The 27,799-nt window shown below is 61.2% G+C and overlaps 2 protein-coding genes and 1 long non-coding RNA gene across 13 annotated transcripts in view; 1 reads left to right on the forward strand and 2 right to left on the reverse strand.

Moving 5' to 3' along the window:
- Positions 1-82: 82 nt before the first annotated feature.
- TNS2 (tensin 2) lies at positions 83-15,321 on the reverse strand. Of its 6 annotated transcripts, none has more exons than XM_077869924.1 (29): positions 15,229-15,321; positions 10,884-10,992; positions 10,356-10,393; positions 9,452-9,490; positions 9,105-9,143; positions 8,929-8,978; positions 8,637-8,808; positions 8,344-8,394; positions 7,890-8,012; positions 7,728-7,792; positions 6,786-6,869; positions 6,240-6,352; positions 6,087-6,147; positions 5,774-5,849; positions 5,411-5,540; positions 5,250-5,315; positions 5,040-5,153; positions 3,716-4,927; positions 3,453-3,603; positions 2,742-3,334; positions 2,535-2,624; positions 2,189-2,314; positions 1,923-2,015; positions 1,754-1,831; positions 1,525-1,602; positions 1,116-1,284; positions 974-1,042; positions 833-862; positions 83-706 (listed from the first exon to the last, which is right to left on the reverse strand). In XM_077869924.1, exons 1-29 carry the CDS (start codon positions 15,304-15,306, stop codon positions 568-570), a joined length of 4,236 nt encoding a protein of 1,411 aa, XP_077726050.1. In that variant the 5' UTR covers positions 15,307-15,321; the 3' UTR covers positions 83-567. The 6 variants fall into 6 exon arrangements, with proteins under 6 accessions (XP_077726050.1, XP_077726048.1, XP_077726051.1 ...); XM_077869922.1 differs by lacking the exon at positions 15,229-15,321 and adding an exon at positions 13,628-14,707; XM_077869925.1 differs by lacking the exon at positions 15,229-15,321 and adding an exon at positions 12,673-13,539.
- On the forward strand, positions 8,631-27,190 carry LOC144296758 (uncharacterized). Of its 3 annotated transcripts, none has more exons than XR_013363727.1 (3): positions 8,631-8,757; positions 17,537-17,720; positions 21,685-27,190. It is a non-coding gene; the product is annotated as an uncharacterized LOC144296758 (long non-coding RNA). The 3 variants fall into 3 exon arrangements; XR_013363728.1 differs by having other exon boundaries at positions 17,537-17,716; XR_013363729.1 differs by lacking the exon at positions 8,631-8,757 and adding an exon at positions 15,451-17,094 and having other exon boundaries at positions 17,534-17,720.
- Positions 19,134-27,799, reverse strand: part of EIF4B (eukaryotic translation initiation factor 4B) — a 31,842-nt gene continuing 23,176 nt past the window's right edge. Inside the window, exons 9-15 of one of the 4 annotated variants that reach the window (XM_077869932.1) lie at positions 26,121-26,349; positions 24,955-25,052; positions 23,049-23,262; positions 22,435-22,490; positions 21,784-21,889; positions 21,429-21,501; positions 19,134-21,104 (exon numbers count right to left, since the gene is read on the reverse strand). In XM_077869932.1, the coding sequence (XP_077726058.1) occupies positions 21,024-21,104; positions 21,429-21,501; positions 21,784-21,889; positions 22,435-22,490; positions 23,049-23,262; positions 24,955-25,052; positions 26,121-26,349 (857 nt within the window). In that variant the 3' untranslated portion in view covers positions 19,134-21,023. Of the gene's footprint in view, positions 21,105-21,428; positions 21,502-21,783; positions 21,893-22,434; positions 22,491-23,048; positions 23,263-24,939; positions 25,053-26,120; positions 26,350-27,799 lie in introns of all 4 variants that reach the window. The other 3 variants (XM_077869931.1, XM_077869930.1, XM_077869929.1) reach the window with 3 other exon arrangements.

Raw genomic sequence — 27,799 nt, forward strand, 5'->3', positions numbered from 1 at the left:
GGACCTGGCTGTGGCCTGGGATGCCCCAGGAGACGCGAGGCTTTGACCTTCCCATGAGCAAGGCTTGACTCCGACTCCGAGGTAATGTTCTAGAAATTCTTTATTAGACAAAAATAGACTCTTTTTTTTTTTCTCCCCTATTCATGTGATCCCACTCTGATCCCTCTGCTCGGAGGGGAGGCAGAGGAGGGAGTGCCTTGCTCCCCGCCCGCCTCCCCGGCCTGCCAGGCTGGGACCTGCAGCTGGGTGGAGCTGGCAAGCCCTGTCTCCCCTCCAGGCCTGACGTTCTGCACGCGGGGCTGTCCAGATCCCCCCGGGGTCCAACTGCCGATGCCGCCTCACCCTTCACACGCCCGTCTCTGCCATCTGCGCACATGCGGGGTCCTCTCACAGGCCCATCCACTTGGCTTAGCAGGCTGGGGGCAGGGAGGAGAGCAGTGTCCCGGGCTCCCCGCTCCCGACGGAGGGGGCTGGCTCCTGGGGCTCCTGGGCCCGGGGAAGTGAGGACTGTGGGGTGCTGAGAGGTGCGCGGTGTTGGCGTGGGCTCCGAGCTTGTGGCCTCTGCCTTCACTTTCTCTGGCCCAGTAGGACTTTGGTGATAAAGGTGACAATGGCGCCCGCGGGCTGGTCTGGGTCAAGCTCTGCGAACAGGTGACACACGTTCTCCCATGGGCTTCCCGGCTTCTTGGCCACGAAACCAAAGATCCTAGGGGTGCAGAGGCAGAGTGGGGACGGGGCTCAACATCCCTTCCACAAGACACTGCTGAGCCACGGCCGGAGAGGGAGGCAGTGCCTGGGTCCCGTGGGGGGCAGGGGCTCGTGGGAGGCTCACTTGGAGGTGGTCCCGTCGGGGTTGGTCCATCTGCGGGAAGAGAAGGACGGTGAAGCCATGCACCCAGGGTGTGTGTCGCGGAGGAGGTCTGGGGGGGGGCTGCCTGGCGGGAGCGTGGGCCGTGGGAGCCGGGACGCTCACCTCCGGTCCTGAGGATCGGTGCTGGAGAAGGTGATACTGTTCACCGGGTAATGGCGGCGAAAGAAGAGCCTGCGAGGAGGATGGGGGGTCACAGCCAGAAGCGGGGGCCCCTGGGCTCCCTGGGCTTGGTGCACATACTCACTTCCTTTGGTTGTCTGTCAGCGTGATGCCCTGGGCCGAGACCTTGAAGTGGACGACGGCTGGGGTCGGCCGGGGGCTGCAGCTCAGAGCTGCCGAGCTGGCCCGGGCCACCGCCTGCGGGCCCGTCAGGGACTCGGTCTCCACCGAGGTCAGGTAGAGCACGCTGCAGGCTAGGGGCAGGAGAGGCCTCGTCCCTACCCTCCCCTCCCCTCCGCGCACCTGCTGATTGGCAGACGCTACGGTTTCCCCGGATCCACGGTGGAAGCTGCCGGAAGGAGCCCCGGGAGCCTGCGTTCTAGCAGGTGCCCATGATGCTGAGGTCCCAGATGGACGATCCCCCCGGTCGGAGACCCGCCCCCCCCACGTCAGGGCCTCTCTGAGCCACCCCCCCTGTGCCCGGGGGCTCCTACCGGCGCCCTGACGGAGGAGGTCTGCCGCCGTGCTCATGTTGGCGGGCGCCGGGGCCTCTGGGGTCTCCTCCAGAGGATCTGAGGGAAGGGAGGGCCAAGGGCGGAGCTGAGCGGGGAGTCACCTTCCCTGGGAGCTGAAGACTCTGTTGCCCCAAGGGGGCACAGCCTTGGGCTCAGCGGGTGACGGGGAGCGGGCGGACGGACAACAGGACACCGACAGGACACCCACCTTTGCTGGGGATGCGCAGGCAGCAGGGCAGGGACAGCGGGGAGATGGAGTGCTGGGACACCAGGGCGGACAGGCTGCCTGCGGGAGGAGGGAGGCAGGTCCTGAGGCGCCCCCAGCTTTCCCGCCGGCCCCCCTGGACCAACCTCTGACCTTGGTACCCCCTGCTCACCAAAGTAGGGCTCGCTGGGACAGCCCTTGATCTTCACCCCTTTGGGCCCAGTCTCAATGAGGAAATGGCGCACCAGCTGCTCCAGGGGGTCCCCTGTGGGGAGGGGACAGGAAGGCTCGGTCACACCCTAGGGCCCAGCTTCTGCCCCTGCTGGGCACCTCCTGCCTCCCCCGTAGCAGGTGGCACAGCCCAGCCTGCCCTGTCCTGCCTTGGCAGCCTGTCCCCTCCACTCCTCTCCCCTTTCCCTCTGGTCTGGGCACGCGTACCTCTCCAGGGCTGGGCGCTGGGTGGAGCTGTGGCTACCTTGAGGGCCAGCCCATAGGCTCCTTGGAACGAGTGACTGTCCCTGATCAGGAAGGCGCCAGGGTCCTTGTCCTTCAGCAGGGCAATGGCTGGGAGGAGGCGGGAGCAGTGTCAGTGGCTGCCTGAGCCCCGGGTTGCCCCTCTGCCTCCGCCGCCCCAGCACTGTCGGGTCTAAACCTCCTTGGGCCCAAAGCCCAGAACCACCTGCTAGTGAGACTCAGCCCAGGGAAAGGGCGCCAACTGGAAGGACGGGTCCTGGAGCCAAGGCCAAGCCTGGAGGGGGATGGGAGCGGCACGCTGGCCTCTCACCTTGGTCACGGGACAGGTGTGGTTTGTACCAGAACTTGGACGTATCCTGGACGAACTTGACGTTGCTCTGGCTCTCTTGCGCAGGGGGCTCTAGGACGGGAGGGACTGGGCTCGCCGGTGCTTCCTAGCGCCCACGTCGTGTCCCTCTCCCTGGGAGGTGGACAGGGTTCTCCCAAGGGGGCCCCGCCCTCCTCAAGGCCTTTATACCTGGGGGCTGGGGGACTTGGTCCGGGAGCAGAGGTGCAAAGGTGACATGGTGACTGGTGCCCCTGGCTGGTGGGGAGGCCTGCTCGGGGCCCCAGGGCCCTGGCTGTTGCCCAGGTCCCAGCAAGTGGCGTTTCTCGGGCAGTGGCGGCTGCGAGGGGCCGCTGATGTCATAGGAAGCGGCCACGGGGAAGGCAGGCGTGGGGGAGCTCTGCGGCGGCTCCGGGCTGGCCACGAGCCAGGGCATCTGGGTAGGCACGGGGGTGAGGGGGGACCCGTCCGGACTATCCGGCGGGTCTCGGAGGCCCTGCCAGGGGGCATGGCGGAGGCCAGGCAGCGTGGTGGGCACGGGGCCCCGGGGGCTGGCGCTGTCCGAGCGGCTCCCCGGGCTCCTCTCCTGAGGCCAGTCGTGGGGTGAGCCGGGCGGGGAGGCGGCGGGGAAGGGGCTCGGGGCCGGGAGCTCAAGCCCGCTCCTCGCTGGCGCCTCGGGAGCCTTTTCTTCGGCGCCTCCCTGGGGAACGGACGGCAAGGGCTCGCCGGGACTTGGCCTCTGGGTGGGCACCAAGGTGGGGGACGTGGTGTCCTGCCGTCGGGTGCTGCAGTTTGGGAGGGTGGGTGGGTGGGCGGTTAGGGTGCGGAGCCCCGGCGGGAGCCGCTCCCCCCACCCCGCCCCCTGGGCTGCTTGGGCGCCCCCACCCCGGCCCCTCCGCGTACCCGTCCTTGCCCTGGACCGGGCTGCTGGTGTGCAAGGGCGTGGAGGGCCCCGAGAGCTCGGAGGGCGCGCTGCGTGGAGCATCACGGGGGGAGCGAGGCAGGGTGCTGTGCCCGCTGGGGCCCTCCCTCCAGGACGCCGGCTCGGGTGACTCTGGGGAAGGCGACAGGAGGGGCCATGAGCCTGCGGCCCCCGCTGCCCAGCTTGGCCCTGTCTCCCTCTGTGCCGCCCCCCCCATCTCCCTTCCCTGGGCGCTCATCCTCACCTGCGGATGCCAGGGGTCCTGCTGGGGCCAGGTGCCCAGGCATCGGGTACCTGTCCCCTCCCTCCTCCGCGGGGATCTCGTAGCTCAGCTTCCTGGGTGGTGGGTAGGGCGGGCTGCCCGGGGAGACGGAGCCGGCCCGGGGGGAGTGGGCACCGGAGCTGGGGTACCCCCTGCCCTCACCCGGGGAGCCACAGCTCTGAGGCACCCTGCCGTACGCCGGGCAGTAACTGGGGAGCGCTCCTCCGTAGCCGTAGGTCACCAGGGCCGGGTACCCCGGATGCCCATACCTGCCGTCGGGGCACAGGGCGCAGGAGCAGCCCTCGTGCCCGTCCTCGCTGGCCTTGGGCGGCTTCAGGCAGCCGTAGTCGGGCATGGGGGCGTGGTGATGGCCGCAGGCAGGCACCAGCAGGGGCAGCGGGTGCCCGGGGCGCAGCGGGTGCAGCAGAGGCTTGCCCGCCTCGCCCGCCCACCCCTCCCCGGCCTCCCGCTCCAGCCGCAGCCCGTACAGGGCCGCAGTGGGCAGCGCCAGCTTCTCCTCGCACGCGGGGCACGAGCACAGGGCGGGCAGCCCCGGGTCCTCCAGGATCACCAGCTCCCGGTAGCCCGGGGCCCGGTAGCCGAAGTCCGCGCTGGCGGCTTTCCCCAGCTCCGGGCCGTAGGGGTAGGGCCCCTCGGACAGCGAGCGGCAGAGGCGCCTCTTCTCCACCGCGGCCTCGGCGTAGCCCTGGGGGTGCCCCTCGTAGCCCCCGTAGGCCAGCCGCCGCCGGTCCAGCGTTCCCTCCGGCCGGTAGTAGCCCCCGTTGGGGACCCCGCAGGGCTCCCGGTAGCCCTGGCGGCAGGAGCAGTGGCGGCTGAGGCCGGGCCTGCGGCCCGAGTACACTCCGAGCGGCGGGCCCGCGGCCGCGGGGGGCTGCTCCTCGTCGTCCAGGATGGCCGTCTCCCGCCCGGCGCCCCGGCCCGGCCCGGCCACCCCGCAGCCCCCCAGGAGGCGGTCCAGCTCCTGGCGCTCGGCGGCCGTCGGGGGAGGCCGGCCAGGGGACTCGGCGGCCGGCTCGGCGGTCAGCGTGGACGAGTGGCCGGAGTCGCTGCTGACGGAGAGCATGGGGGGCGGAGGTGGCTCCGGGGAGGGTGCCGGCGGGGTCTGGCGGGGGGCCCGCTGCACCTGGGCGTAGGGACTGCCATCCAGAGGTCCCCGGGTGTGGGTGGGGGAGCCTGGCGGGAGAGGACCAGGGAGGGAGTGAATGCCGGGGGCCTGCCGGAGGCTCCAGCTCAGGGGCGTCTGCGGCGGGGAGGGAGGGAGTGGGCGGCCAGGCCGGCCCCGCACCGTCCACGCTGTCCTCGTGGTGCTGATTGAAGTGCTCGTAGGAGTCCCAGCGCACGGCGGGCTCTGCGGTGTTGTAGTCAACGGAGACCGAAGGGTCATTCCGTGGGGTGCTGCCTGCGGAAGGGCCACCCAGGTGTTGAGGGCCGGGGTGTCACCTGCAGCCCCGACCTGCAGCCCCGACTTGTAGGCCCCACCGGGGCTGGCTCTCACCTTTGACCTTTTCAGGGCTGGAGGAGAAGACGAACTCCACGGAGGCTTGGAATGGGAACCTCTCATCTGGGAGGGGAGGCGGGGGACACGGTGAGGAGCCAGGCCCCCTGGCCGCCCCCACCCCGCCCCGGGCTCTGGCCCCACACCTGTCTCCCACTCACCAGCCCAGGCCTCGTCCAGCTGGTCCTTGGGGAAAGTGAGCCGTGGTCCGTGGATGGTGCACGTGTGGAACTGGACTCGAAACACAAGGGTCCGGTCTGTCCCCCGGCCACCCTTGTGATAGCAGGTCACCTGGATGAGGGAAGGGAGACCGGGGGTCAGGCCTTCCTGTCCGCTGGCGTCCCCTCTGTGCTTCCATCCTGGGGACTGTCTGGCTGTGGCTCTGCCCTGCCTCAGCTCAAGGCGATGCCCTCGCTGGGGACGGGCTCTCCGCCGGCCAGTGGGCCTCTGGATGACTCACGGGAGACCGTGCAGCTGGCGGGTTCGCCCCCCCATGCACCCCCTCCCCAGGATGGCCCCCTCACCATGACATCGCCCTTGAGGAGGAGGGCCGGCTCCAGGCTGATGCAGAGCTGCTGCGGCCCGGGGCCGGCGATGTGACTGAGGAGGAGAGGGCGGGACAGAGGCTGAATGGGAGGCAGTGGGGCTGGGGTGGCGGCGGGGGTGTGGGGCGTCAGGAGGGAGCCGCGAGCCTGGGGTCTGAGCCCCAGTGAGACGCCTCCAGCTTGCTCAGCATCAGCCTCTCCCTCCTGGTGCACCAGGTGCAGTGGCCGGAGCTGGAGGCGGGGGCGCCTGGGGAGGCTGGAAGGGCAGGAAGGCCGGGAGCAGAGCACTCACTAGATTCCCGAGGTGTAGACCAGCTGCATGGACTGGTAGATCTTGAGGAAGGGCTGGAAGCCTGGAGGGGCAGGCGGGAGAGGGCGCGGAGGGGCGCTCAGCAGAGGGGCTGGAGGACAGGCCTCCCCGCGGGGCGCCTCGGGGCACACTCACCGGTGCCGGGCTCAAAGGCTGGCAGCACGGGCACGAGCACGTAGTGCAGGAAGAGGGGGCTGCTGTTCATTCTGATGGAGCCGGACAGCAGGCCGCTGAAGTAGCTGATGTACCTGCGGGGGTCGGGGGCAGGAGGGGGGGACATAAGCCTCGCCCCTGGAGGTCCCTCTGTTTCATCTCTACTAAGCACACCCCTGCCCAGCCTGGGAAGGCCGGCCCTTCTCAGCACGCCCCTCCCGTCTCCCGGCTCACCGGAAAGTTCTTCCTCACATCTAACCTCAACCCTCTGCCGTCTCAAAGGTCTGTAGTTGCTGGCTCCCCCGCCTAGCCTGCTCTTCCCCCCAGCCCTCTGCTTCCCATGACGAGGTGGGCTCCGACTGTCCTGCAAGTCTGTCTTTCCCACAAGCTCCGTGAGAGCAGGGACCGTGTTGGGCCTGAGTTCTCAGCGCAGGCCCTGTGCCCCGCGGGTGTGCTGCTCCTACGAGCGACCCTGGGCCTCGGGGGCCCGCGCTGCTCCGGTGGCCCAGCCCCACCCCGGCTGCTCACCGGCGCTGGGAGGGCTGCAGCTCCGCGGCCACCTTGTCCTCGCAGAACTTCCTCATGGTAAGCGTGGCCAGCGCCTGGTCTGCCCTGGGGACCACAGGGCCAAGTGTGGGGGATTAGGGGCTGGTATCCGTCCAGGCCTCCCAACCCCAAGCCCCAGGGGAGGGAGGAGATGTGTGATCCCCTAACTCTAGAGGAAGCCCCGGGGTGGAGGTGGAAAGAACTAGAAGCCCCACATACAGTCACTTGACTACTCGCTGGACCTCAGGCAAGTGTTCCCTGAGTTTTTAGTTTCCTCCTCTGTAAAACGGGGGTGATGAGACCATGTTATGGGTTGAACTGTGTCTCCCCAAAAGATATGTACCTCAGAACGTGACCTTATTTGGAAATAGGGTCGTTGCAGATGGAATTAATTAAGATGTTATACTGGAGTAGGGATGAGCCCTTAATCCACTATGATGGGTGCCCTTAGAAGAAGAGAAGAGACAGACAGACACAGACACACACACAGGAAGAAAGCCACGTGATGACCGCGGCGGAGGCTGGAGGGACGCAGCGGCAAGCCGAGGAGCGCCAAGCACTGCTGGTCACCACCAGAAGCTAGACAGGGGCAAGGAAGGGTCCTGCCCGGGGTCTCAGCGGGAGCGCAGCCCTGCCGGCCTCTCGGTTTTAGACTCCTAGTCTCCAGGGAGACAACTAGTTCCTGTTGTCTTAAGCCACTGAGTCAGTCTGTGACATTTTGTTACAGCAGCTCTGGGAACCTGATACAAATCCTCTGCTGGGAACTGTGGTGAGATACAAGTGAAAAAAGGAGGTGGAAAGGCCAAGTTTATAGGAAACGGCTCTCCAAACACAAAGGGGGGCTTCAAGGGGGATGGGCCCATCACCGGCAGCTGGAGACAGGGTCACTGGGGAAGGGGCCGGTCAGGGGCCAGGGAGCCTCACCCTGCAGAGATCTTGCTGTAGTGCATGTAGGCGGAGACGATGACGCCGAGCTTGCCCTTGCTCCCCTGAGGACAGGGAGAGAGAGAGAGAGGGGAATGGAGGGCCAGCCGGCGCCCCAGGCTCAGGGCACCCCAGCCCCGTGAACCCGAGGTCCCAGCCCACCTTGCAGTACAGTACGACCACGTGCTGTGGGTCAGCACTGAGCCACGTCTCCATGGCTTTGCAGATGGAACACAGCTTGTCCAGGGGGGGCGCGTGCAGCTCGGGCCAGCCGAAGTCCTGGACCTGGGCGGGTGTGGGGGTACAACTGAGGGTGGGGGCCGCGACCGGAGAGAGACGGGTGGGGCTGGAAGAGGGAGCGGGTGTAGGGTCAGTCGGGGCCAGGGTCAAGGGGCTCTTGGTCCTCCAGGAGAGCCTCACACTTTGCTCGCTGGCACATGGGTTGGTACCTGCTGCGCCATGCTTTGGAGTGTCTCGGGGAGCAAGTCATCCGGGAAAGTGCGTAAGAACGAGGTGGATGCCAATCGCTACTATTAATGAGGCTGCAGGGGCTTGGGGGGGGCAGTTTGGGGGGGATTGGGGGGGGCTCAGCTTAATGGCTTTAATCCCCTCCTACCTTGGGGTTTAGGCGGGTCAGGTCATGTCTTTTCTCTGAAAGGTTGAAGAGCTGCAAGCGAAGGGGGGCTTTGACGGAAGTGACCTCCAGGAGCGAGGCGCCCCTGCTGTGGCCCTAAGCAAAGTCTTCCTCCCAACCCGAGGAGGTCGCAGGCTCGGTGTGGCCCGGACGGCCCGGGGGGGCGGGGCGTTTCCCGCAGGCCCCGCCCCGCGAGCGCGACGTCAGCGGGAGGCTCCGCCCCCGGGGCCTCCCGGGCCGCTCATTGGCTGGCTGCGGGAGGCCCCGCCCCTCACCAGGTACTTGTCGCGGTGCTTGGACTGCAGCACGTGAGCCAGCTCGCGCAGGTGGCCCCGGTGTCGCTGCTCGTCGGGCCGCGCGGGGAAGGCGGCGGCCAGGATCCGCTCCGTCACGTAGGTGAGGTCCAGGTCCCAGCGGCGCTCCATGAGCGGGTCCAGGCTGAAGCTCCTGCGGGGCGAAGCCAGCGTCGGGCACGCGCCGGGGCTCCGGGGGCCGGCGGGGGCGCAGCGCGAGGCCTCGGGGTCCCCAGGGCAGGTGGGGGCTCCCCCCCGCGGCGTCCTCGCTTACCTGGGCAGGGTGCTGCGCTGCTTTGAGTGGTTCAGAGACTTGGTGGATCCCTGGTGGGGGAGAGGACACGGCGCACGGGTTGGGCCGCGCTCCAGGCGCCCCCCAGAGCGCCGGGGGGTCCCCGGGGGGCCGCGCTCCCAGGCGCACCTGCTCCCGCCCCCGCCGGCATCACTCACCAGGTGCTCTATGCGCCTCACGGGGGCGGTGTTTCTCCGCTGGAGGAGGGGCGGGAGGAGGGCGGGGTCAGGGCGGGGCGGGGCCCAGGGGGACCCCGGACGGTGCGGAGGGCGCCCCGGCTGGCTGTCGGGGGCTGTCGGGCCGAGGGCACGGAGTCCTGCCCCCAGCCGGCCCACGGGCAAGAAGCGCGGAAGGGCTCAGTTCCTCCCTGTCCCTCGGGACGAGCGACACCCACAGCAGTCCACCCAGGTACCCAGGGGCGCCTCCTGGGGGCCCTCGGGGTGGCCGCCAGACCTTGGGGCACCTCAGCCAGGTTCCTTACACCCCCCCCCCTCCGCACACTCACCAGCTCGGCGGGAGGCAAGGCCTGACAGGACGAAGTCACCTGGAAGGACACCGAGGGGGGACTGCGCTGGTGCAGGAGGCTCTCCTGCGCCTGAGGATGGGGCTGCCCCCCGGCTTCAGCAAGGTGGAGGGGCTCTCAGCAGCTGGCCACACACTCCAGCCGAGGTGCCTCTATTTAAGGGAGCCTCCCCTCTGGCCTCGCGGTCCCCCACCCCTGGGCCCCCCACTTGTTGCTCTTGGCTCCCAGCCCCCTGCCCACACAGACCCCCATTCATCCAGCTGCGGGGCCGGAGTTATATATAGAGCCATGTAGGCAGGCCATGGCTAGGGACGACACTGGCCTCTTTCACCGGGAGACCCCGCCCCTGGGCACACAGCCCCCCCAGGCCAACTCCAAGCCCCGGGACCCCCCGCACTGCAGGAGGAGGACCGGGGAACCTCCTGACATGGGGCTGTCTCGGGTCCCCAGTGGACAGTGCTGCTATCTTGTGCCATCTGCCCTGCCTTGTCCAGGGCCCAGGACCAGACCCACCCAGGCATCCTGAGGACCCTTCCCCAGAGGGAAGGCACAGCCCATCCGGCAGCCCAGTCTTTGAAATCCTGCTCCCCCACCCACCCACCCCACCCTTCCTCCTCCTCATTCTCCTCCTCTTCCCCACCCCCATCCTCTCGCCAGCTGCAGCCTGGGCACAGCACCAAGACAAACGCTGTCTCCTGTCCACCGGCCTGGGCCAGCCCTCCAGGGGGTGGAGTAGGGTGGTTCTTAAAGGGCCCAGTACAGCACCCTCTCCCACCCCAGCAGGGGTCCCCCAATGATGAGGGGTGGAAGGTTGATGCCAGTGTGGCTGGAGGAGCCTATGTCAGAGCAAGGGACTCTAGTCCCCCTCCCCCAATCAAGCACCCACCTTTGCTTCACATTTTCTATGTGTTGCCACCTTGCAAACTAGAGAGGGGTGGTGGGGAGAAGAGAGAGGTTAGCAAGGGCCTGTTGGGGCAGTGGGGGGGGGGCGGCCCTCCCCACCCCTTACCCCCCCAGGTCCTGGGACCAGATCTTGGGACTTCCGAGACTGTGCTGAGATGGAGCAGGGGGCGGGGGCACAGGGGCAGTTCAGGGGAAGCATATGGCAGTGGGGTAGTACTGCCCAGGCTGGGCTAAAGTGCTAGGCTGGGTGGGGGCGAGGGAAGGAGGTCCCCATCACAGGTCAGAGTGGGGAAGCAGCCGAGAGTAAGAGAGGTCTCCTGGTTGCAGGGTGGGGGTGTCTCATGGGGAGCGAGGCCTGTGCGGAGGGGAGGCAGCTGCCTCTTGGTTCCCATGTTGCCCAGTCCAGGGGCAGCACGCACGTTACGGCCGCTGTTCTGTGAGTGCGCCCGCTGGAGTTGTGCCCCCAGTGGTGCTGGGTGGAGGCTCTGAGTCATGGGACAGGGCACCTCACCTCTGCATGAGACTCCAGTCCCATCGACGGTCACCTTACACACCGCGCAGACCGGTGGTTTCTTGCGGAACACCTTCTCCCGGAAGCTGTGTGGTTCGGCTTTCCGAGGCTAGGGGTGGAGGGACACGCGGGCGCAGTGTCAGGGCTCGGCGCCGTCTCTGGGTCTGGGCTGGGTCTCGGTGCCGCTCTGCGTTCCTCCCCGTCCGTCCTGATCAAGCCCCCAAACTCCTAAGAGGCCCTCGGCCACACCTGCTTCTGAGCCACTGCGGGGCCTGTCCTTGAGGGTGTGTGGAATCTGCCCCCTTGCATCACCCCAGCTGGCTCACCTCCTCTCTGAGGAATCACTCGGGCCCCTCGGAGGGCCCTGGTGCGTGAACCCGGGTGGTCACTGCCTCCCCGAGCGCTGGAGCTTCCCTCCTGGGTGAGGGGTGCTCTCTGCCCAGGGCTCCCCATTTCTCCTCCCATATGCCCTCCCCAGATGAAGGTCCCTGTGGAGAGTGAGCAGGAGGGGGATCCAGACACGGATGTGGGATGTCAGCCGCCCAACACCCAGACTGACCCGGCAGGAGCGGCCTCAGCCAGTTCTGCTGCCCTGGCTCCCGCTGTCCCCACGCTCAGACAGCTGACATGCCCTCCTCCCCCTCTGTCAGAACAACATGTTTACTCATTGTGCATTGAGGCGGCAGGCCGGCAGGCCGCAATTGTGTAAGGAGGGGGCGGTGATGCTGGAGGGACAGGCAGACAGGAGCCGGCCGGGAGACATTAGCTTTCTTGCGACTTCTGGATGTAGGGAGCTCCCTGTCATTTGGGGATTCCAGCATGGGATGGGGGCAGGGGTGGACGAGATGCCCTATCGGCCCCTCCCTACCCGGGGTGCAATGAGGTGGGGAGGCCCCATTAGGGCCCTCAGTCCCTTCCTCCCGCTGTGGGTCCCCTTCACTCCTCCGTCCGGGGACCCATGCCTCCTCTCCCTTCTACCCATTTTTCTGCACTGAATGGTTTCTTTCTCATCCATCCTGATCAAGCCCCCAAACTCCTAAGAGGCATTTGGCCACTCCCTGGGGAGTTCAAGTTCCGTCCCCCCCCTGCACCCCTGCCCCAGCCCCCCGCCGCAGTAATATTGTCTCATGTTGCCTCGAGCTGCTTCTTTTGGGGGGCGAGGCTGAGAAAATGTGGGGAGATGGAGTGATAGGCCTCCTGGCCCGCCATCCTGGGGCCCCGGGAAGCACTTCTGCTCTCTTGGCTGTCCTGAAGCAGCTGAATTAACCACCACCTGAACTCTCCGGACCAGCCTTGCTGGACCTGTCAGGAGAGTGGGGTGCATCTTGGCATTAACAGCATGCACGGATGATGTCAAGGGCAGGCAAAGCCCCAGAATCTAAAGCACGTTCCAGACCTGGCCGCCGCGCCCCCTCCCTTTGCCACTTCCACCCCATTTCCCCCAAACTTCTTAGGTTCAGGGAAGGGGCTTGATATCCTGCTCTGGGGCTCCAGGATAGTGCCTGGAGAGGTCCCACAGTGAAGTATACCCAGTGCAGCTCTAGGGGGCGGGGATCCCAGGGCCGGCCTGAATTCAGGCCGGGAGGTCGGCGGAGCCGGGGTGGACGCGGGGTGGAGCGGGGTGGACGCGGGGTCTGCTCTGATCCAGACTGTGCTGCTCGCGCACAGCCCCGCCGCTCCAGAGGCAGAGCCCCAGAGCGGCAGAGCCGGGAGGGCGCGGGCAGGGTCTGGCCCAGTCCCGGTCCCGTCCCGCTGCCCACACCTCCTCCCCGCCAGCGGGCACTCCTACCCTGCTGCTGGCCCGGCTGCTGTCCCTCCTCCCCAGGGCTCTGAGCAGCCTCTCCACGGGGCCGCTGGACTTCATGGTGTCCGGCGGGCTGGGGCGCCGACCGCGGGCCCGAACAATGCTGGGGCCCGGCCCGGGGCTTCCTGGAAGCGGCCTGGCGGAGGCAGCTGCTTCCCCTGGGTGGAGGGCAGGCTGTCTGGCTGGTGTGAGGAGAAGCCCGGCCCTGGAAGTGGAGGGGAGTGCAGGCGGGAAAGGGGCAGGTCGCTGCTCCAGGAAGTGGGGGGGGGGAGGATGTGGGGGAGGCCAGGAGATCAGATTCCCAGGATCTACCCTGCTGGGAGTGTCTGTCCTGGATCTTTGGCCCCCGGTCCCCTTGCTCTGGAGCTGCTCCTTGCAGGGATCCACCCTGTCCAGGGATCTACAAGGATCCTGAGATCCAGCCCCCACCTTCCGTGGGGCGCGTGGGGGCAGGGTGAGGATTCAGGTCTCAGGGCAGGGCTCAAGGGCCAGTGGGGAACGCTGTGTCCCCGTCAGGCCAGCCTCCCAGCCTGGACTGTCGGGCTCTCAGGGGACCTCTGGTGGGGAGGAAGGGGGAGCTGGGAACACTGCCCCAGCCAGCCCAGCATCGGGAGTCCTCCTGAGGGGCAGCTTCCTGCCTCAGTTCCCCGGGTTGGGAAGTAGGCCTCCTCCCCCGCCCCCTCCCCCACTGGAAGGCCTAATTCGCCCCAAGATGAGCCTTCAGCTCCAGACCAAGGCCTTCTCCTGAGAGCACCCCGCTGCTCTGTTCCTGACAGTCCCCATGTCCTCCCCACACCCTGCCCCGCGCCCCCATTCCTTGGCCTCTTCCGGCCAGACCTCCCGGCCCCTCAGCCCCTCTTCCCAGGCTGCTGTGTCAGCCCCCCACCCAGGCCCTAGGGCTGGGCCCTGCCCCCCCCCCCCCCCCCAGCCTGAGTACTACCTTCATGGCCCTCCTAGCTCTGCTCTCCTTGCTCAGCAGCTGTCCCAGGCCTAAGGACTGGACAGGAGGCCCCCTCCCAACACATGCTCCAACCCCCTCCGTGGGCCTCCTGCCTCCCTCCTGGGAACAGGGCCAACTTCCTGTCCCGGGAGTCAGGGAAGGAGGTGGATTGGGGCCTTGGAAGTGGGTGTGTGTGGGGGGAGTGATCTGCCAAAAATATATGGGGTTAAGGGCCACGGGGTCCTCAGGCCTAAGCCTTGGCCGGCAGCCCTTAGGCTGGCTGGAGCTGTCACTTGGAAGAATGTGCCAACGTGCCTCCCTCATTTGCATGGAATTTACTGAATGTACCAGAGCTCGGGCTTCTCCCACCAGGTCCTTAGGCTTCTCCCGCCTTCGTGCCCGAGGGCTGGTTTAATCCTGCCTCCTCTGGGACGAGCCCCCTTCAGAGTCCACTCAGGACACTATTTAGGGCCTGCCTGGCAGGGGTCTGGGCTGAGGCTTCGCCTTTGAAGCTCTAATTCCCCTTCCAGGTCAGGAAGTCTGTCCCCAGAGTACCTTGGCCCGGAGGTAGCTCTGTGGCCAGGCTTGGGTCCCTAGCGTGTAACTGGAGAGGGGCACTGGCTGTGCAAACCCACTCCCATCCCACCAACCCCGGCTGGGCCCCGGGACATTCCAGGGCCCCGGCCAGTGTGGGCAACTGGGCCCGGCCTGGTCTGGGTCGCAGTGGAGCTGCAGGGAGGAGGAGCACTGTGGTGGTGGCTAGGTTGGGGGGGCCCCTGATTAGGAACCCCCTTCTCCCTACACCTGCCGCCCCCAGAGGGCCTGAGAAGTCCCCTCACCTGGTGGTTCCCTCTGGGGGGCTCCCTAACCCCTGGGTCGGTGGCGGGGAAGCGGCTTGGGTCCCTCCCCACTGGCGGGGCGATGGGGATGGGAGAGCCAGGGTGGAGGGGGAGGGCGCTCAGGGCAGAGACCCCTGGGACCCTCACCCTCCTGCTGCCTGGAACATTCCGGAGCCGGCCAGTCTCTCCCCGGCCCGGCCCCCCTCTCACTCCCAAGCCTCGGGTTTGTTTGGAGAAACCCCTCCACCCACACTCCCCCTTCCTGGAAATAGCTGTGGTTGGAGGAGAGGCCGCGAGCCCGCCGCGGAGGAGGGGTGAGGCCCGGGGAGGGAGAGGGCGGGGAGGCGGCTGCGGCGCGCGGGGGCCCGGGTGGGCCGCGGGGCCGGGACGCGGGACGGGGGGACGGAGGACGCGGGGGCAGGGGGACGGGGAACGGGGGGGCAGGGGGACGGGGGACGGGGGTCAGGGGGACGGGGGACCGCCGTGTGAGCGCGGGCCGCGCCCCGCCCCCTGCTCCCCTTCCCGGCTGCCCGCGGCCCTCGGTCCCCGTCCCCATCCCCGTCCTCATCCCCGTCCCCATCCCCGTCCCCATGTCCCCATCCCCGGCCCATGGCCCCCCGTCCCCATCCCCGTCCCCATCCCCGTCCCCGTCCCCATCCCCGTCCCCATCCCCCCGTCCCCGCCTCCCGAGGGCCCCGGCCCCGCCCGGCCTCCGTGACGCCCGGGCCGCCGCCCTCCCGCCCGCGCGGCGCGGCCACTCACCTGCGGGGGGCGCCCGGGGGGGCGGGGGCGCGCCGGGGGGGCGGGGCAGCAGCAGGGGGAGCCCCCGGGCCAGCCCATCCCGCCCGGCCCGCGCCCCGCCGACGCCGCGCTCGCCCGCTCCCGCCCGGCCCGCGCCCCGCGCCGCCCTCGCGCCGCCCTCCCCTCCCTCCGTCGGGCTCCAATCCCCACGTTCCCCCGCTCCCCGCCCCTCCCCCCGCCCGCTCCCTCCCGGCTCCCCGCCTTCTCCCGGGGCTCGGGCCGCGGAGGGACGCGGGGACGGGAAGGCCGCCCGGCGGAGCGCGGGACACGGCGGCCGAGCCCGGAAGGCCGCGCACACGGTTCCGAGGGCCCCGGGTCCCCGCGCCCCAGGCAGACGAGGACGCCCCGGGCCGCCCCGGGGCCCAGGCCGCGACCCCGGGACCCCTGGGACCCCCGGCGGCCCAGCAGCCCTCGGCGCTTGGAGGGGGCGCCGGAGCCGGGGCTGGTGCCGGGGCTGGAGCTGGAGCTGGAGCAGGGGCTGGAGCTGGGGCTGCTGGAGCTGGAGCTAAATCTGGAGCTGGAGCTGGGGCTGGAGCAGGGGCTGGAGCTGGAGCCGGGGCTGGAGTTGGAGCTGCTGGAGCTGGAGCCTGCGCTTGGAGCTGGAGCTAAATCTGGAGCTGCAGCTGCAGCTGGAGCTGGCGTTTGGAGCTGGAGCTGGGACTGGAGCTGGAGCTGGAGCCAGGGCTGGAGCTGGAGCCGGGGCTGGAGTTGGAGCTGCTAGAGCCGGAGCCTCCCCTTGGAGCTGGAGCTGGAGCTGGGGCTGGAGCTGGAGCTGGAGCTGGAGCCAGGGCTGGAGCTGGAGCCGGGGCTGGGGCTGGAGCTGGAGCCGGGGCTGGAGCTGGAGCTGCTGGAGCTGGAGCTAAATCTGGAGCTGGAGCTGGGGCTGGAGCCGGGGCTGGAGCTGGAGCCGGGGCTGGAGTTGGAGCTGCTGGAGCTGGAGCCTCCCCTTGGAGCTGGAGCTGGAGCTGGAGCTGGGGCTGGAGCTGGAGCTGCTGGAGCTGGAGCTGGAGCTAAATCTGGAGCTGGGGCTGGAGCTGGAGCTGCTGGAGCTGGAGCTGGAGCTAAATCTGGAGCTGGGGCTGGAGTTGGAGCTGCTGGAGCAAGAGCCTGCGCTTGGAGCTGGAGCTAAATCTGGAGCTGGAGCTGCAGCTGGAGCTGGCGCTTGGAGCTGGAGCTGGGGCTGGGACTGGAGCCGGTGCTTGGAGCTGGAGCTAAACCTGGAGCTGGAGCCAGAGCTTGAGCTGGAGCTGGAGCAGCTGGAGGTGGAGCCAGAGCTGGAGCCAGAGCTGGAGCTGGCGCTGGACCTCCCTCCCTCCCTCCTGAGCACAGAGAAAGCCATCCTCAGGGCTTAGGGACGACTCCCTTGGCGTCCCCTTGGCACTGACCCCCGCTCCTGTGCAGTGTGGGGACCCGGTGCCGGGGAGCATCCCATGGGCCCTCGCGTGATTTGGGTCTCCCTGGAGGGAAAGCTGGAAGAAAGGGACGGAGGTTTTTCTAGAAACTCTGCATCTTCTCCCATTCTCAGATTCCACATGGGTCTCTAGTGTTGAGCACGTCCCGACCCTGCCCCCTCCCCCTCCCCACTGGATCTCCCATGCTGGAAACTGGCGTGTGGGGGGTGTGGGTTCTGAGAAGCCAGTGCCCAGGGCTCAATGTCCAGGGCCTGCCAAGGCAGCCAGTGCCACCAGCTCCAAGGCGATCGTCCCTCCCTGTCTCAGCTCTCAACTGGGTCGCCTCTGTGCTCCCCTGGCCTTTGGCAAAGGTTCTGATTCCAACCTGGTTCTGATTCCAGTCTGGCGGCTGGGGAGAGAGAGACATGGTGACAGTGTGGGTCCCTCAGAGACTGGCATTTGGAACTGGGGGGGGGTTGTGGGTTGGACTGGGGAGCCTAGATCTTATTGCTCTTGGCTGGGTTGGTGTCCAGTAGGTCTAGAGGGCCTGGGTCTCGGGGTCAGAGCAGGGTCCGAGCTGTGGGAACCACTGGAGGGAGGGGGCCTGGAGGGAGGGCGAGGGCCGGGGGCGGGGGTGGGGGAGGACACAGGTGGGGAGGCACTGGGAGGAGGGGACAGGTAGGAGTTTGGGGAAGCCCCAAGGAAGGCGACGGGGATCAGAGGCTAGTGGCCAGGGGGCAGGGCTGAGGGTCATTCTGGGTATTTGGGGGAAGATTTGATTATGTAATCCAGATACATAGGATGTGAAAATTTGCTTCTTTGGAGTCTACAGTTCTTTTGTTTTTGAATTAAGAAAAAAATTTTTTCTTCTTAAGTAGACTCCAGGCCCAATGTGGAGTCCAGTTCGGGGCCTGGACTCAACACCTCTGAGATCGAGTCGGACGCTTCACCGACTGAGCCAGCCCGGCGCCCCTTTATAGCTAACTCTTCTAGAACCTCGTCCTTCCCAGATGTCATTAAGGTCTTTGACGAGGAGCCCGGGAGGCCTGCCGAAGGGGGTAGGTCAGTTCTAAGCTTTCTTTCTTTTTTTAAAATAAGGTTGTTATTTATTTGAGCAGTCGCTACACCCAGCGTGGGTCTTGAACTCACGACCCTTAGATCAAGCGTCCCAGGCTCTCCTGAGCCGGGCGGCGCCCCAGGTCTTCATCCTTAAGGGGAGCAGGGCTCGAGCCTCCCACTCAGGCCGGCGGTGTTGCCCCTCAGGGGGACTCGTGAGGTTCCCCGGAACCGGGGGCTCCCCAGATGGTGGCCGGACTTCAGCTCAGACTGAGGGCCGGGCCAGGCCGGGGCGGAGGGCAGCTGTGAGGAAGGTGAGGGTGAAGGCGCCGTGTCAAGCGGCGGGGCGGTGCGGGTGCGCCTCCCCCCGGCCTGCGGTCACCCCACGCCGCGCGAGTGCTCGGGCCGGGCTGGCGCTGCGGGGAGCACCGGGTGGGGCTCGGGTGCTGGGGGTCGCCTCCTCGGGCTCCTGCTGGGTGAGGGGTCGAGGCGGATGGGGGCAGCCGTGGAGCTCGCCCCCTCCTGGGGCCCGGATGCTGGGAGCCGCCGCCCCCCCCCCCCCCCGGGCCTCCCCGCCCCCCCGGGTCCAGGCCTGCGGGGCCCAGGCACCCCGGAAGCGACCCTCCCGGCACTGCTCGGGCGCCCCAATCCCAGGCTCCTGCTGCAGCACGGCTGGGGGGCGTCACGCGAGGCCGGTCGCCAGGGCACCTGCGCTCCACCGGGCCTGCCCGTGCCCGCCCCCCCGCCCCGCCGCCGCAGCTGGCCCGCCTCAGCCACTGGGCGCAGCCATGGGTCCGATCGAAGGCCTGTGTGGGGCCTTGGCGGCTGGGCTCCCAGGTGTCTGCACGGCCCCGTCTTCCTCCCAGTCCTGGGCGCAGGTTCCTGGGCTCCCTGCCCCCCCCCCAGGTTCCTTCGGGGCGGCCGCCTTCCTGCCCCTGGGAAGATCCCGCCTGAGCTCTGGCAGGAGGGGAAGGGGGCGCCCGGCTGGCCCAGGTCGCGGGGTCCCGTCGGCTCTGCGCTGGGTGCGGAGCCTGCTTGAGGTTCTCCCCTCCCCCCTTTCTCTCAAAAAACCACAACAGGCCAACTTCCTGTTGGCAGTAATTAACCTCAGATTAAAAAAATAACGAAGGGGAAAGGGCCTCGGCGCCAACCGGCCCGAGGAGCCCCGCAGGCCACAGGTCGCGGCCCGGCCTCCCGGCCACGAAGCAGGAAGCGGACTCCGGGAAGGTCACGGTAAAAGTTGGCACCGGGCGAAAACGCTGGCGGGAGCGGATGCAAATTCGCCTTCTCAGAGCCCCAAACACGGGCCCCCCCGGAACCCACCCCTGCACCTGCAGACCTGAATGCCGAGGGGCTACGGAGCGAGCGGGAGCCACGGAAAGGCACAGGTATACGGTCAAAAGAATTTCAGCATTAAGGTGAACTTTAAAGATCAGATTTATTTGGAGAAAACAAAAAACCCCACAACCCAAAGGATGGGATTTTACATCTCAAGACATCTCCCAGGTATTAAGTCTACAGATTACAAATCATTTTCATAGAAGATATTTTGTACAAATTTTACACGTATTAGGGAGCGGGACAGGGCCCCTGCTTCTGTGGCAACAGGGGGACAGGTGGGGAGTGGGAAAAAAAAGTTTTTTTTGGATACAACCATTTGGAAATAGACCTGAAGAGGGCAAAACCTACCTTTTCAATGGTTCAAAAAACCAAAAAAAACCCCCAACCAAACCCTTTCAGCCTTGGGTATCTCTCTCAAAGCCACTTCCTGGCTACCGGCCAGTCGAGCCAATTATTTAAAGTCCCTCCACTTGGTAAGTCTTTTCTGTCCAGGGGGTGAAGGATTCCTTAGCTCTGCTGCAGACTCCCACCCCGCTCGCCGCACGGCCGGGCAGGGGCCGAGCAGGACCGATGGCAGGGGCCTTGCCAACAAGAGGCGGGGGAGGGGGGGAGGGGGTCGCCCCTCAGGACGCCGGCTCCTGGGCGGACAGTACAAAGGTGCACATAAAAGCAGGCAAGTGAAGCTACTGTGTTGCAGCAGAAACCAGGCCCTGGTTAGGTTCTCCCCATTATCATTTGTTCTCTCAAGGGAAGCTTAAAACACCCCTCCAAACCCCCACAGCCGCCCCAACCGCACACTGGTGTGGGACTTGAGTGGAGAGAAGCCTTGTCAGAGCAGAACCAAGAAGCCCCATCGAGGTGGCGGACGACTCACAATCTGCCCTCCCTCCCACCTAGCTCTGAGGTGTGAGAGGAGGGAAGGCGCGCGAGACGCGAAGGAGCCCTGACCTGCTGGAGAGGAGCGCGACTCCGGGCTCGCCTCTGCTCCTGGGGGCACAGAGAACGCCTGGATTGGGGGATTTCAACAGAAGCTGCTTCTGGGGGGTGACGGCAAAGAGCACGAGGATCGGAAGCCCGGGACGAGAGTCTACGTTTTTTAAAGCTTCAAGATTTCAACAGAATGCGGGTACGTGTGAACTTTCAGGAGGACAGTGTCTGAGACGGCAAAACCGGGATGTACAGGAGACTTGGGGACTCCCAGACCCCGAAGCGCTCCCTGCCCCAGGGGTCACTGGAGGTCACGGCATTCCCCCCATCACTGGTGCAAGATACTTCTCACTTCCCCAGCGCCTCTTTTTAAACCACGATTTCCCGCTCATTTTGGTCACCAAGCAGCCCTGTTCTTCAGCGGCCTACAGACTCTCAACCACCCCCGGGGGTAAAAGTGAAGAAATTCCCCCAGTAACTCAGAGTTAAATCAGGGGGGCAGGCAGCCTCCTGAGACTACAACCACTTCAGAGACTAAACCTACCTTTCCAAGGATGGAAATGTATTCAGGGGATGCCTGAGAATTCCCGCACGCCGCACTAGGATAGTGAGAATCAGTGAGAATCAGTGAGAATCGGGAGGCAGCCCCTCCCTCTTCCTGAAGCCTGCCCTGCTGCCCACATTCCAGACTCGGCACCACCGCCGCTGCCGCTGCCGTTTTGCTAAATGGAGGCCCCCAGGCCCTAATCACACAGCAACTGCATGTGTCGGAAAAATGCACAACTTTTCTGTTAAAAGCTGTACGTCTCTCTCACTCTGGCTACATTGGCGATTCTCCAGTTAGTTCAATACTTTAAAGGCTGCAGCAGCATGCAAAAGAATTTCATTTCACTGTTTTTTGTTTTTTGTTTTTTTAAAAAAAAAAGTTAAGAAAGGTCTCCAGGAGATGGTGAGTTTTATTGTCTTGTCTGGATAGAGGTTTGATTTGCTCTCGAATGTTCCAGGGTGGAGAGACTAGGAGAAAGCACAGGATGCAGAGGTCTATTCGGTGTAATCTTCTCCCTCGTTCTCATCTTCACCATCAATGGAGAGAGCAGCATACTTGCTTGCAGAACTGAACTTCTGGAAGGGACAAGAGTGAGAAAATCTCTAAGGCCTTGAACTCTCACATCCCAAACCAAGAAACAGGATACTGCTACTTGGGCAAAAAGGAGGGGCCAGCCCAGGCCACACCCGCTGGCTTTCTTAGCATTTCCCCTGGGAGAGCAGGTCAGAAGCCCACAGGCCCTTACACCATCTTTCACCCCAGAGAGGGGAGGGGAGGGGAGCACTAGGCTGTGTGTGCTCTCCCAACAAGCAGCAGTACCTGACTTCCCACCACTCTGCTTGTAGCCCCAAACGTAAAGGGGCTCAAGGGCAAAAAACGAGCAAGCACCCCACACTTACGGAAGCTGGATTTTCTTCAGGTTTCTTTGGCTCAGGTGCAGATCGGGAGTCTTGATCCTTTTTGCCGTCTTTCCTGCAGAGGTGTGAGTGTAAAACCACATCTTTAGGAGGGGACTGTCCCAACACCCACGAGCCACTGGGAGGGCACTGCGCAGGTACCTCCAGGCAGCAGTCCTTGCTATCTGTGTGGACTTGTGTTTCTAGATTCTTAGGAGGACGCGTTATAACTGTCTGGTTGACCTTCCTTTGTTTACAGTAGGAGACCTGGCAGTGCTTGGAGGACCAAGGGCGGCTTAACCACAAGACACGTATGCAGCACCAGGTGAGAGTGTGAGTGAGGAGAGAACATGCGTACCTGTCTGGCTCCTTCCAGTGGTCTTTGTTCCCTCCGTCTCCTGGACCACGGCTGGAGTTCCCACTGTGGCCTTTTGGGACACTCACCCCATCTACTTTGTTTTCATCTGCTTGAGTGGAGATGCCAAGAACAAATGAAAAGCAGGTAAAAGAACCAGTCTCCTTCCTAGTTTCCCTTGAGCTGCAGAAAAGCGTGCCCCTGTGCATCGAGGGAAACTCAGCCTCACCCCAACCCAGACTTCCCTCCCAAGCCCTTCTTCCCACGTTCCCCTCACCCCAAGTTAAGACCCACTAAAAAGTTCCACGGTAGGGTGATGGATCATGAAGAGCAAACTGGAAATGAAGGACTGTGACGCTCAGTAGTGACCTTGGCCTTACAGATGGTGACATTCTAATCTGGACTGAGCATGTGAATTTCCTTCCGATTCTTTTTTTTCCCTTCCAAAGAAATGTTCTACCAGGAAAGGGCAGGGCTGTGCTTTCTCCAAAGAGACCACTCCTGCCCTCTACTGGCAAAAAAAGGGTAGGTAACTTAAGAACCTTGAGCACAAAACAGGTGCAGGAGGACACGGGTTGTTTCTGGAGTCCTCTGCAGGCTTTTCACTGAGGACTCCGGCTACTACGTGAAACACGGACTTCCTGTTGGTCTTACCTCTCCTTGCTGGTCCTTCCTCCGGGGGCTGAGCCGGGACTGCTTTCCCTCCACCACTAGAAGAAAAGCACATAATTACATTCACTAGTCTTCGGGAAGGAACAGATGAACTTCCAATCGTTCACCAAACAGTCAACTTTACAGAGAACCAAAAATATATACTTAACGTTGTAGGACACTGAAATATAGGAAAGACAACAATGAAAGCGACTACTTGATCACTCACTAAGTAGAAGTACCCTGTCCTGCAGAATCATCCTGATCTTGCAGGGGGAGTAGGACTCTCTATTTTACAAATGAGAATCCTAAGACCTAAGGAAGTAATCTGACCCCTAAAAGCCATGCCGCCGGAGGTGGCAGTGGCAGGTCTTGAATACCAATCTGCAGATTTTGAGTAGCCAAAGTGATGCCAACCAGTTATCAAAACTCTAGAGAATTGAACAATGGCTTAAATGAGCCCGCGGCAGCACAGCAGCACGCGCTGAATGGGAGCTGAGAGCCAAGAAAGCAGAACTTAAAAGACGCTACGTAAGACCAACAGTCAGGGCACTTTCCAGCATGACATCACAAGGTTTGAGATTCTACAGCTAAGCAACGCTTGCACGCTGACTCACCTCGTGGGGGACTGTTGCTCTGTGTCCGAGCTCTGAGATCGGGCAGGAGGGTTAGAACTTCGCTTCACCCAAGCATTCTCCTTTGGTGGAGGGGCTGGCATTACCTTCAGAGGCTGTTCAGATTTGGGTGGCTTAGAAGTCGGAGAGTGACAGTCTTCCTCCTTATTCGGTGTTTCATTTTCTAGAGACTTCTCACTCTCTCTCCTTCGTGCATCTGTGAAATCAGAGTGGGAAGGTTACCTTATCAGGAAAAGCAACGATCTATTAGGATCTCAACAGAGTGGAAAATGGTCCCCACCCAAATTGACCTCTTTTCATTATTCTTAAAGACCTGGATATGGCTCCCAATAGATGAAATTATCCCTAAATCAGTGGTTATTAATTATCACTTTGAGGAAATGTTTTAATGATTCAAGAAAAATAGGAAAAATAATGGCTCTCCAAGAAAAGCCACCTGACTGTTCCTAGAAATGAGTACTCTTTATTTTAGGATTATAGCCTTGCTACGTTTTCAGTGTTAAAATGTCTACACCAGGGATCCCTGGGTGGCACAGCAGTTTAGCTCCTGCCTTTGGTCCAGGGCGTGATCCTGGAGACCCGGGATCGAATCCCACGTCGGGCTCCCGGTGCATGGAGCCTGCTTCTCCCTCTGCCTATGTCTCTGCCACTCTCTCTCTCTCTCTCTCTCTCTCTCTGTGTGTGACTATCATAAATAAATAAAAATTAAAAAAAAAATGTCTACACCAGAGAATATGTATATGTGTGTGAAGAGGACCTCTGATAAATCTCAAACCCCAGGATCCACTGAGTTAACTCCAAGTTGGAGGCTCAACACACACACACACACACACACACACACACACACACACACACACACAATATGATATATAGGAAAAACAGGCCATCTTTTTTTTTTTTTTTAAAGGGCAGTAAATGTCTTCTCAAAACTAGAAGTTTTGGGATGCCTGGGTGGCTCAGTGGTTGAGCGTTTGCCTCTGGCTCAGGGTGTGATCCTGGAGTCCCGGGATCGAGTCCCACATCGGGATCCCTGCATGGAGCCTGCTTCTCCCTCTGCCTGTCTCTGCCTTTGTCTCATGAATAAATAAAATCTTAAAAAAAAAGCAAAAAAACAAAACAAAACCAGAAAACCAACTAAATGTTTATTTTGTCAGATTCTTTCTACGTTTTAAGTGCAGCCTCCTCAGGAGGTATCAATCCAACCATCACACTTCCACCTAGTCACAAACAGACATTACCTTCCTGTTACTAAAAGGGTAGCTACTCCAGTATGAATAATTTCCAGAAAACTTCTACAACACTTGGATGAACTTCCAAATCATCTCAGTCTGGAGCCACGCTTTGAAATGCTCAAGTACAAATCAACTTAGAGGTGGGAGGAAGAAACTTAAAAAACAAAACACTGGTTCGCAATAAGGGAAGAGAGATGTTATGATTTAATAGTTCAGTTTCCAAAACACTAAAGATGTTTGTGACCAATCGATAAATTCAAGGAAGGAAGGAAGGAAAGAAAGATCAAGAGTAGAAGATCATCGCTCCAGACATTGCTCTGGTTGTACAGGACATCCAAAAAGGCTGGCAAGAGAGCTGTAGGACTGTGACTGCTCTAAATAAAGGAAAATTCTGGAATGTCAAAACAAAAAGAAGGGACAAATCTAACAGTCAAGTATACTCTTTAGTAGAAGATCATTAAACAGGTTGCCCAAGTCTCTTCTGATGCCATTTTCTTAGATTTTTCAGACTAGATGTAATATTCTGCTCAACCTATGCTAACCGAAATAAAGCCCCCATGACTGAGTTTAATACCCCACAGTGACTGCATAATTTGGTTATGGCTCATTTATGGAAAGAGGCAATAACACGTGATACCCACCCTGGTCTGACTTACTTCTGCCAGTTGTGGCCGAGGTCCCAGTCTGTGATGACTCACTTCCTGTCCTGGACCGTTCCCGTTCCTGAGTCTCTTCACTTCGCCAGCTTGGGTGTCTGTACAAAGAGATTAAAAAAAAGAAAACAACTTATGTCCAGCTCACTGAAGGCCACTTTGGACCCATGCTGACCCCTCAAGAACCATCACTTCATACTCATCAGGCTTGCTGTATTTGTGGGTGGGTGTGCACATCTTGTTTCTCTCAAACCATTTGAAAGCTACAAAGATAAATACACTTTGGCTCTAAACACTTGAAGCTTCAACTAGAATGAAGAATATTCTCCTACCTAACCTACAGCCCTCCCTTACTGGTAACACAACTCTAAAAGCCATTTAAAACTAGGCCATTTTACAGGTTTCTACCCCATTAGATCCAATGCCACTTTTTAATAACAAACACTTCACTACCGACTCCTTTACCATCCTGAAATATCCTTAAATAATATACCTGACATAACACACAAGTAAAAATAAATGTAAAATAATTTATATATAGTTTATGTTTTATAGAAGTAAAAACATTTTCTCTTTATTCCAGCAACTCGAATAGAGGCACTTCCACTCATCTCATAATGGTGGCTTTACCCCATATACTAAAGCAAGATTTGGTCAATTTTTTAATGGGTCAGATAAATTTTATTTACAAAATATGGAACAGCACTGGGGCACCTGGGTGGCTCAGTTGGTTAAATGTCTGTCTTCGGCTCAGGTCGTGATCCCAGGGTCCTGGGATGGAGCCCCGCATCGGGCTCCCTGCTCAGCAGTCCGCTTCTCTCTGTGTTCTTTCTCAAATAAATGGATTTGGGGCGGGGGGAGGAATAGGCCGTAATTTGCCCACTCCTCTATTAATCGATCATCAATTTATAGTTGTCAGAAGTTAAGCCCAGTTAAGCCCCTTTAAAAGCCACGAGGGCCGGCAGGCAACTAACTCTTCATAGGGTTCAACTGTCCCATATACTGCAGCGCACCTACTGGCCCCAGCCTGTGTACACTAGATGCTATTAAGTGACAACTAATAACGTCTGCATGAATTTCCCAGATGTGCCCTGGGATGTGTACCACACCCGTCCTTCAGGAAGCAATTCGTTCCCAGATCAGAGATCCATAACTGAAGAGAGCCTCACCTCTCTCGAGGCCGTCGCTCTAGTTTTGGCTCATCCAGCTGGCGCTGCAGCTTCTCCTGCTCCTTCTGCAGCCGCTCTTCTACTTCTCGCTCTCTAGCAGCTGTGTCAACAGGCTTTGCCCCTCCAAAGATAGAGGCCGCTCGACTGGACTGGGAGGTGCTAGCGGAGGAATCATCTTCCTTAGGAGTACTCCGAGGCTTTAGATTCAGTTTGGGTCTTTGGGGGGGACCTAAGTTAAATAAAACTCTAAGTAACAGTTTTTCAAAATCCTCAGAAGCTGATGGCCAAAAGTCAGATGCCCAGACACAGCTCTTAGAAAATGCCACATGGGGGGACATGTGGTTGAGCATCTATCTTTGGCACAGGTTGTGATCCCATGGTCCTGGGGTCAAGTCCTACATCAGGATGCCCGCGAGGAGTCTGCTTCTCTCTACCTATGTCTCTCCCCCTCTCCCTGTGTCTCTCACGAATAAGCAAGTAAATAAAAATCTTAAAAGAAAAGAAAATGCCACACGGGAGAGTAGCAGCCTAGCCAATCCAGTAGAGAAGGGAGAGCATTAGAAAATAAATGGGTGGCTTAAACAACCAAGGACAATCAATCTTCCCACTACGCCACCCATGAGGCTGTGCTACACACTGAGGACTTACATGGTGAGTCATCACAGCTACCATTACTAGGAAGAAATGGTCAACTATGATAAACTACTGGATGCAAGTATCTTGGTAAAAAACGTGGTCTGGAAGATGAACTACTTCAGGAGGCTGAGAAGAGCTTGTGACAATACAACGGGAAAGACTCTAGTTCCTATACTCTTGGCTCTGTGTGGAATCTAAATCTCATAATGATTCATGGAGCAAAGCATACAGTACCAAATGGCTAAATATAAACTCTAAAGGAATTTGATTTCTCCTTGGATCCAAACTGTCAGAATATTTTAAGACAAACCTTAGTGTTTCAAGGGAATTGTATTTCTCAAAATTAGTGTTTATCCTAAATAATTTCAAACATACAAAAGATAAAGCTTACGTATACCAACCACTGGCTTAAGTAATAAAACACTCGAAAAGTCCACTGAAGGCTCCTGATTATCTTTCCCCTGATGACACACCTAGCTGTGTTCTTATAACCTCTATGCTCAAATTTGGGGCTTATCATTCCCATGCAAACTTTTACTAAAGGACATACGAATGTATCTGCAAAGAGGGGATGGTTTACCAAAATTTAAGTTTTCTATAAGGGTTTTTTTGTTTTTTTAAATAAAAAGATTTATTCATTCATGAAAGAGAGAGAGAGAGAGATATGCAGAGACACAGGCAGAGAGAAAAGCAGGCTCCATGGAGGGAATCTGATGTGCGACTCAATCCTGGGACCAGGATCACACCCTGGGCTGAAGGCAGATGCCCAGTGATTGAGTGCCTTTGGCTCAGGGCATGACCCCAGCGTCTGGGATTGAGTCCCATATTGAGCTCCCTGTGAGGATCCTGCTTCTCTCTCTGCCCGTGTCTCTGCCTCTCTCATGAATAAATAAATAAAATCTTAAAAAAAAAAAAAAAAAAAAAAAAAAAAAAAAAAAAAAAAAAGGCTGGCAATTTATATAAACTTCTGAGATACTTAAAAAAAAAACAAACAAAAACCATTTTGTTTTTTAAGTAATCTCTATATCCAACAAGGAGCTCAA

This window comes from Canis aureus, chromosome 25, assembly GCF_053574225.1.
Source record: "Canis aureus isolate CA01 chromosome 25, VMU_Caureus_v.1.0, whole genome shotgun sequence".
NCBI lineage: Eukaryota > Metazoa > Chordata > Mammalia > Carnivora > Canidae > Canis > Canis aureus.

Bases quoted from the DNA above. Each gene is read 5' to 3' on its own strand.
- TNS2 (XM_077869922.1), bottom strand. From the start codon at position 13,957: ATGCAAATGAGGGAGGCACGTTGGCACATTCTTCCAAGTGACAGCTCC. The intron at 6,870-7,727 runs GTGAGGCTCCCT...TGTGGTCCCCAG, and splicing joins TACAGCAAGATCTCTGCAGG to GGCAGACCAGGCGCTGGCCA. The intron at 1,043-1,115 runs GTGAGTATGTGC...TCCTCCTCGCAG, and splicing joins CTGACAGACAACCAAAGGAA to GCTCTTCTTTCGCCGCCATT.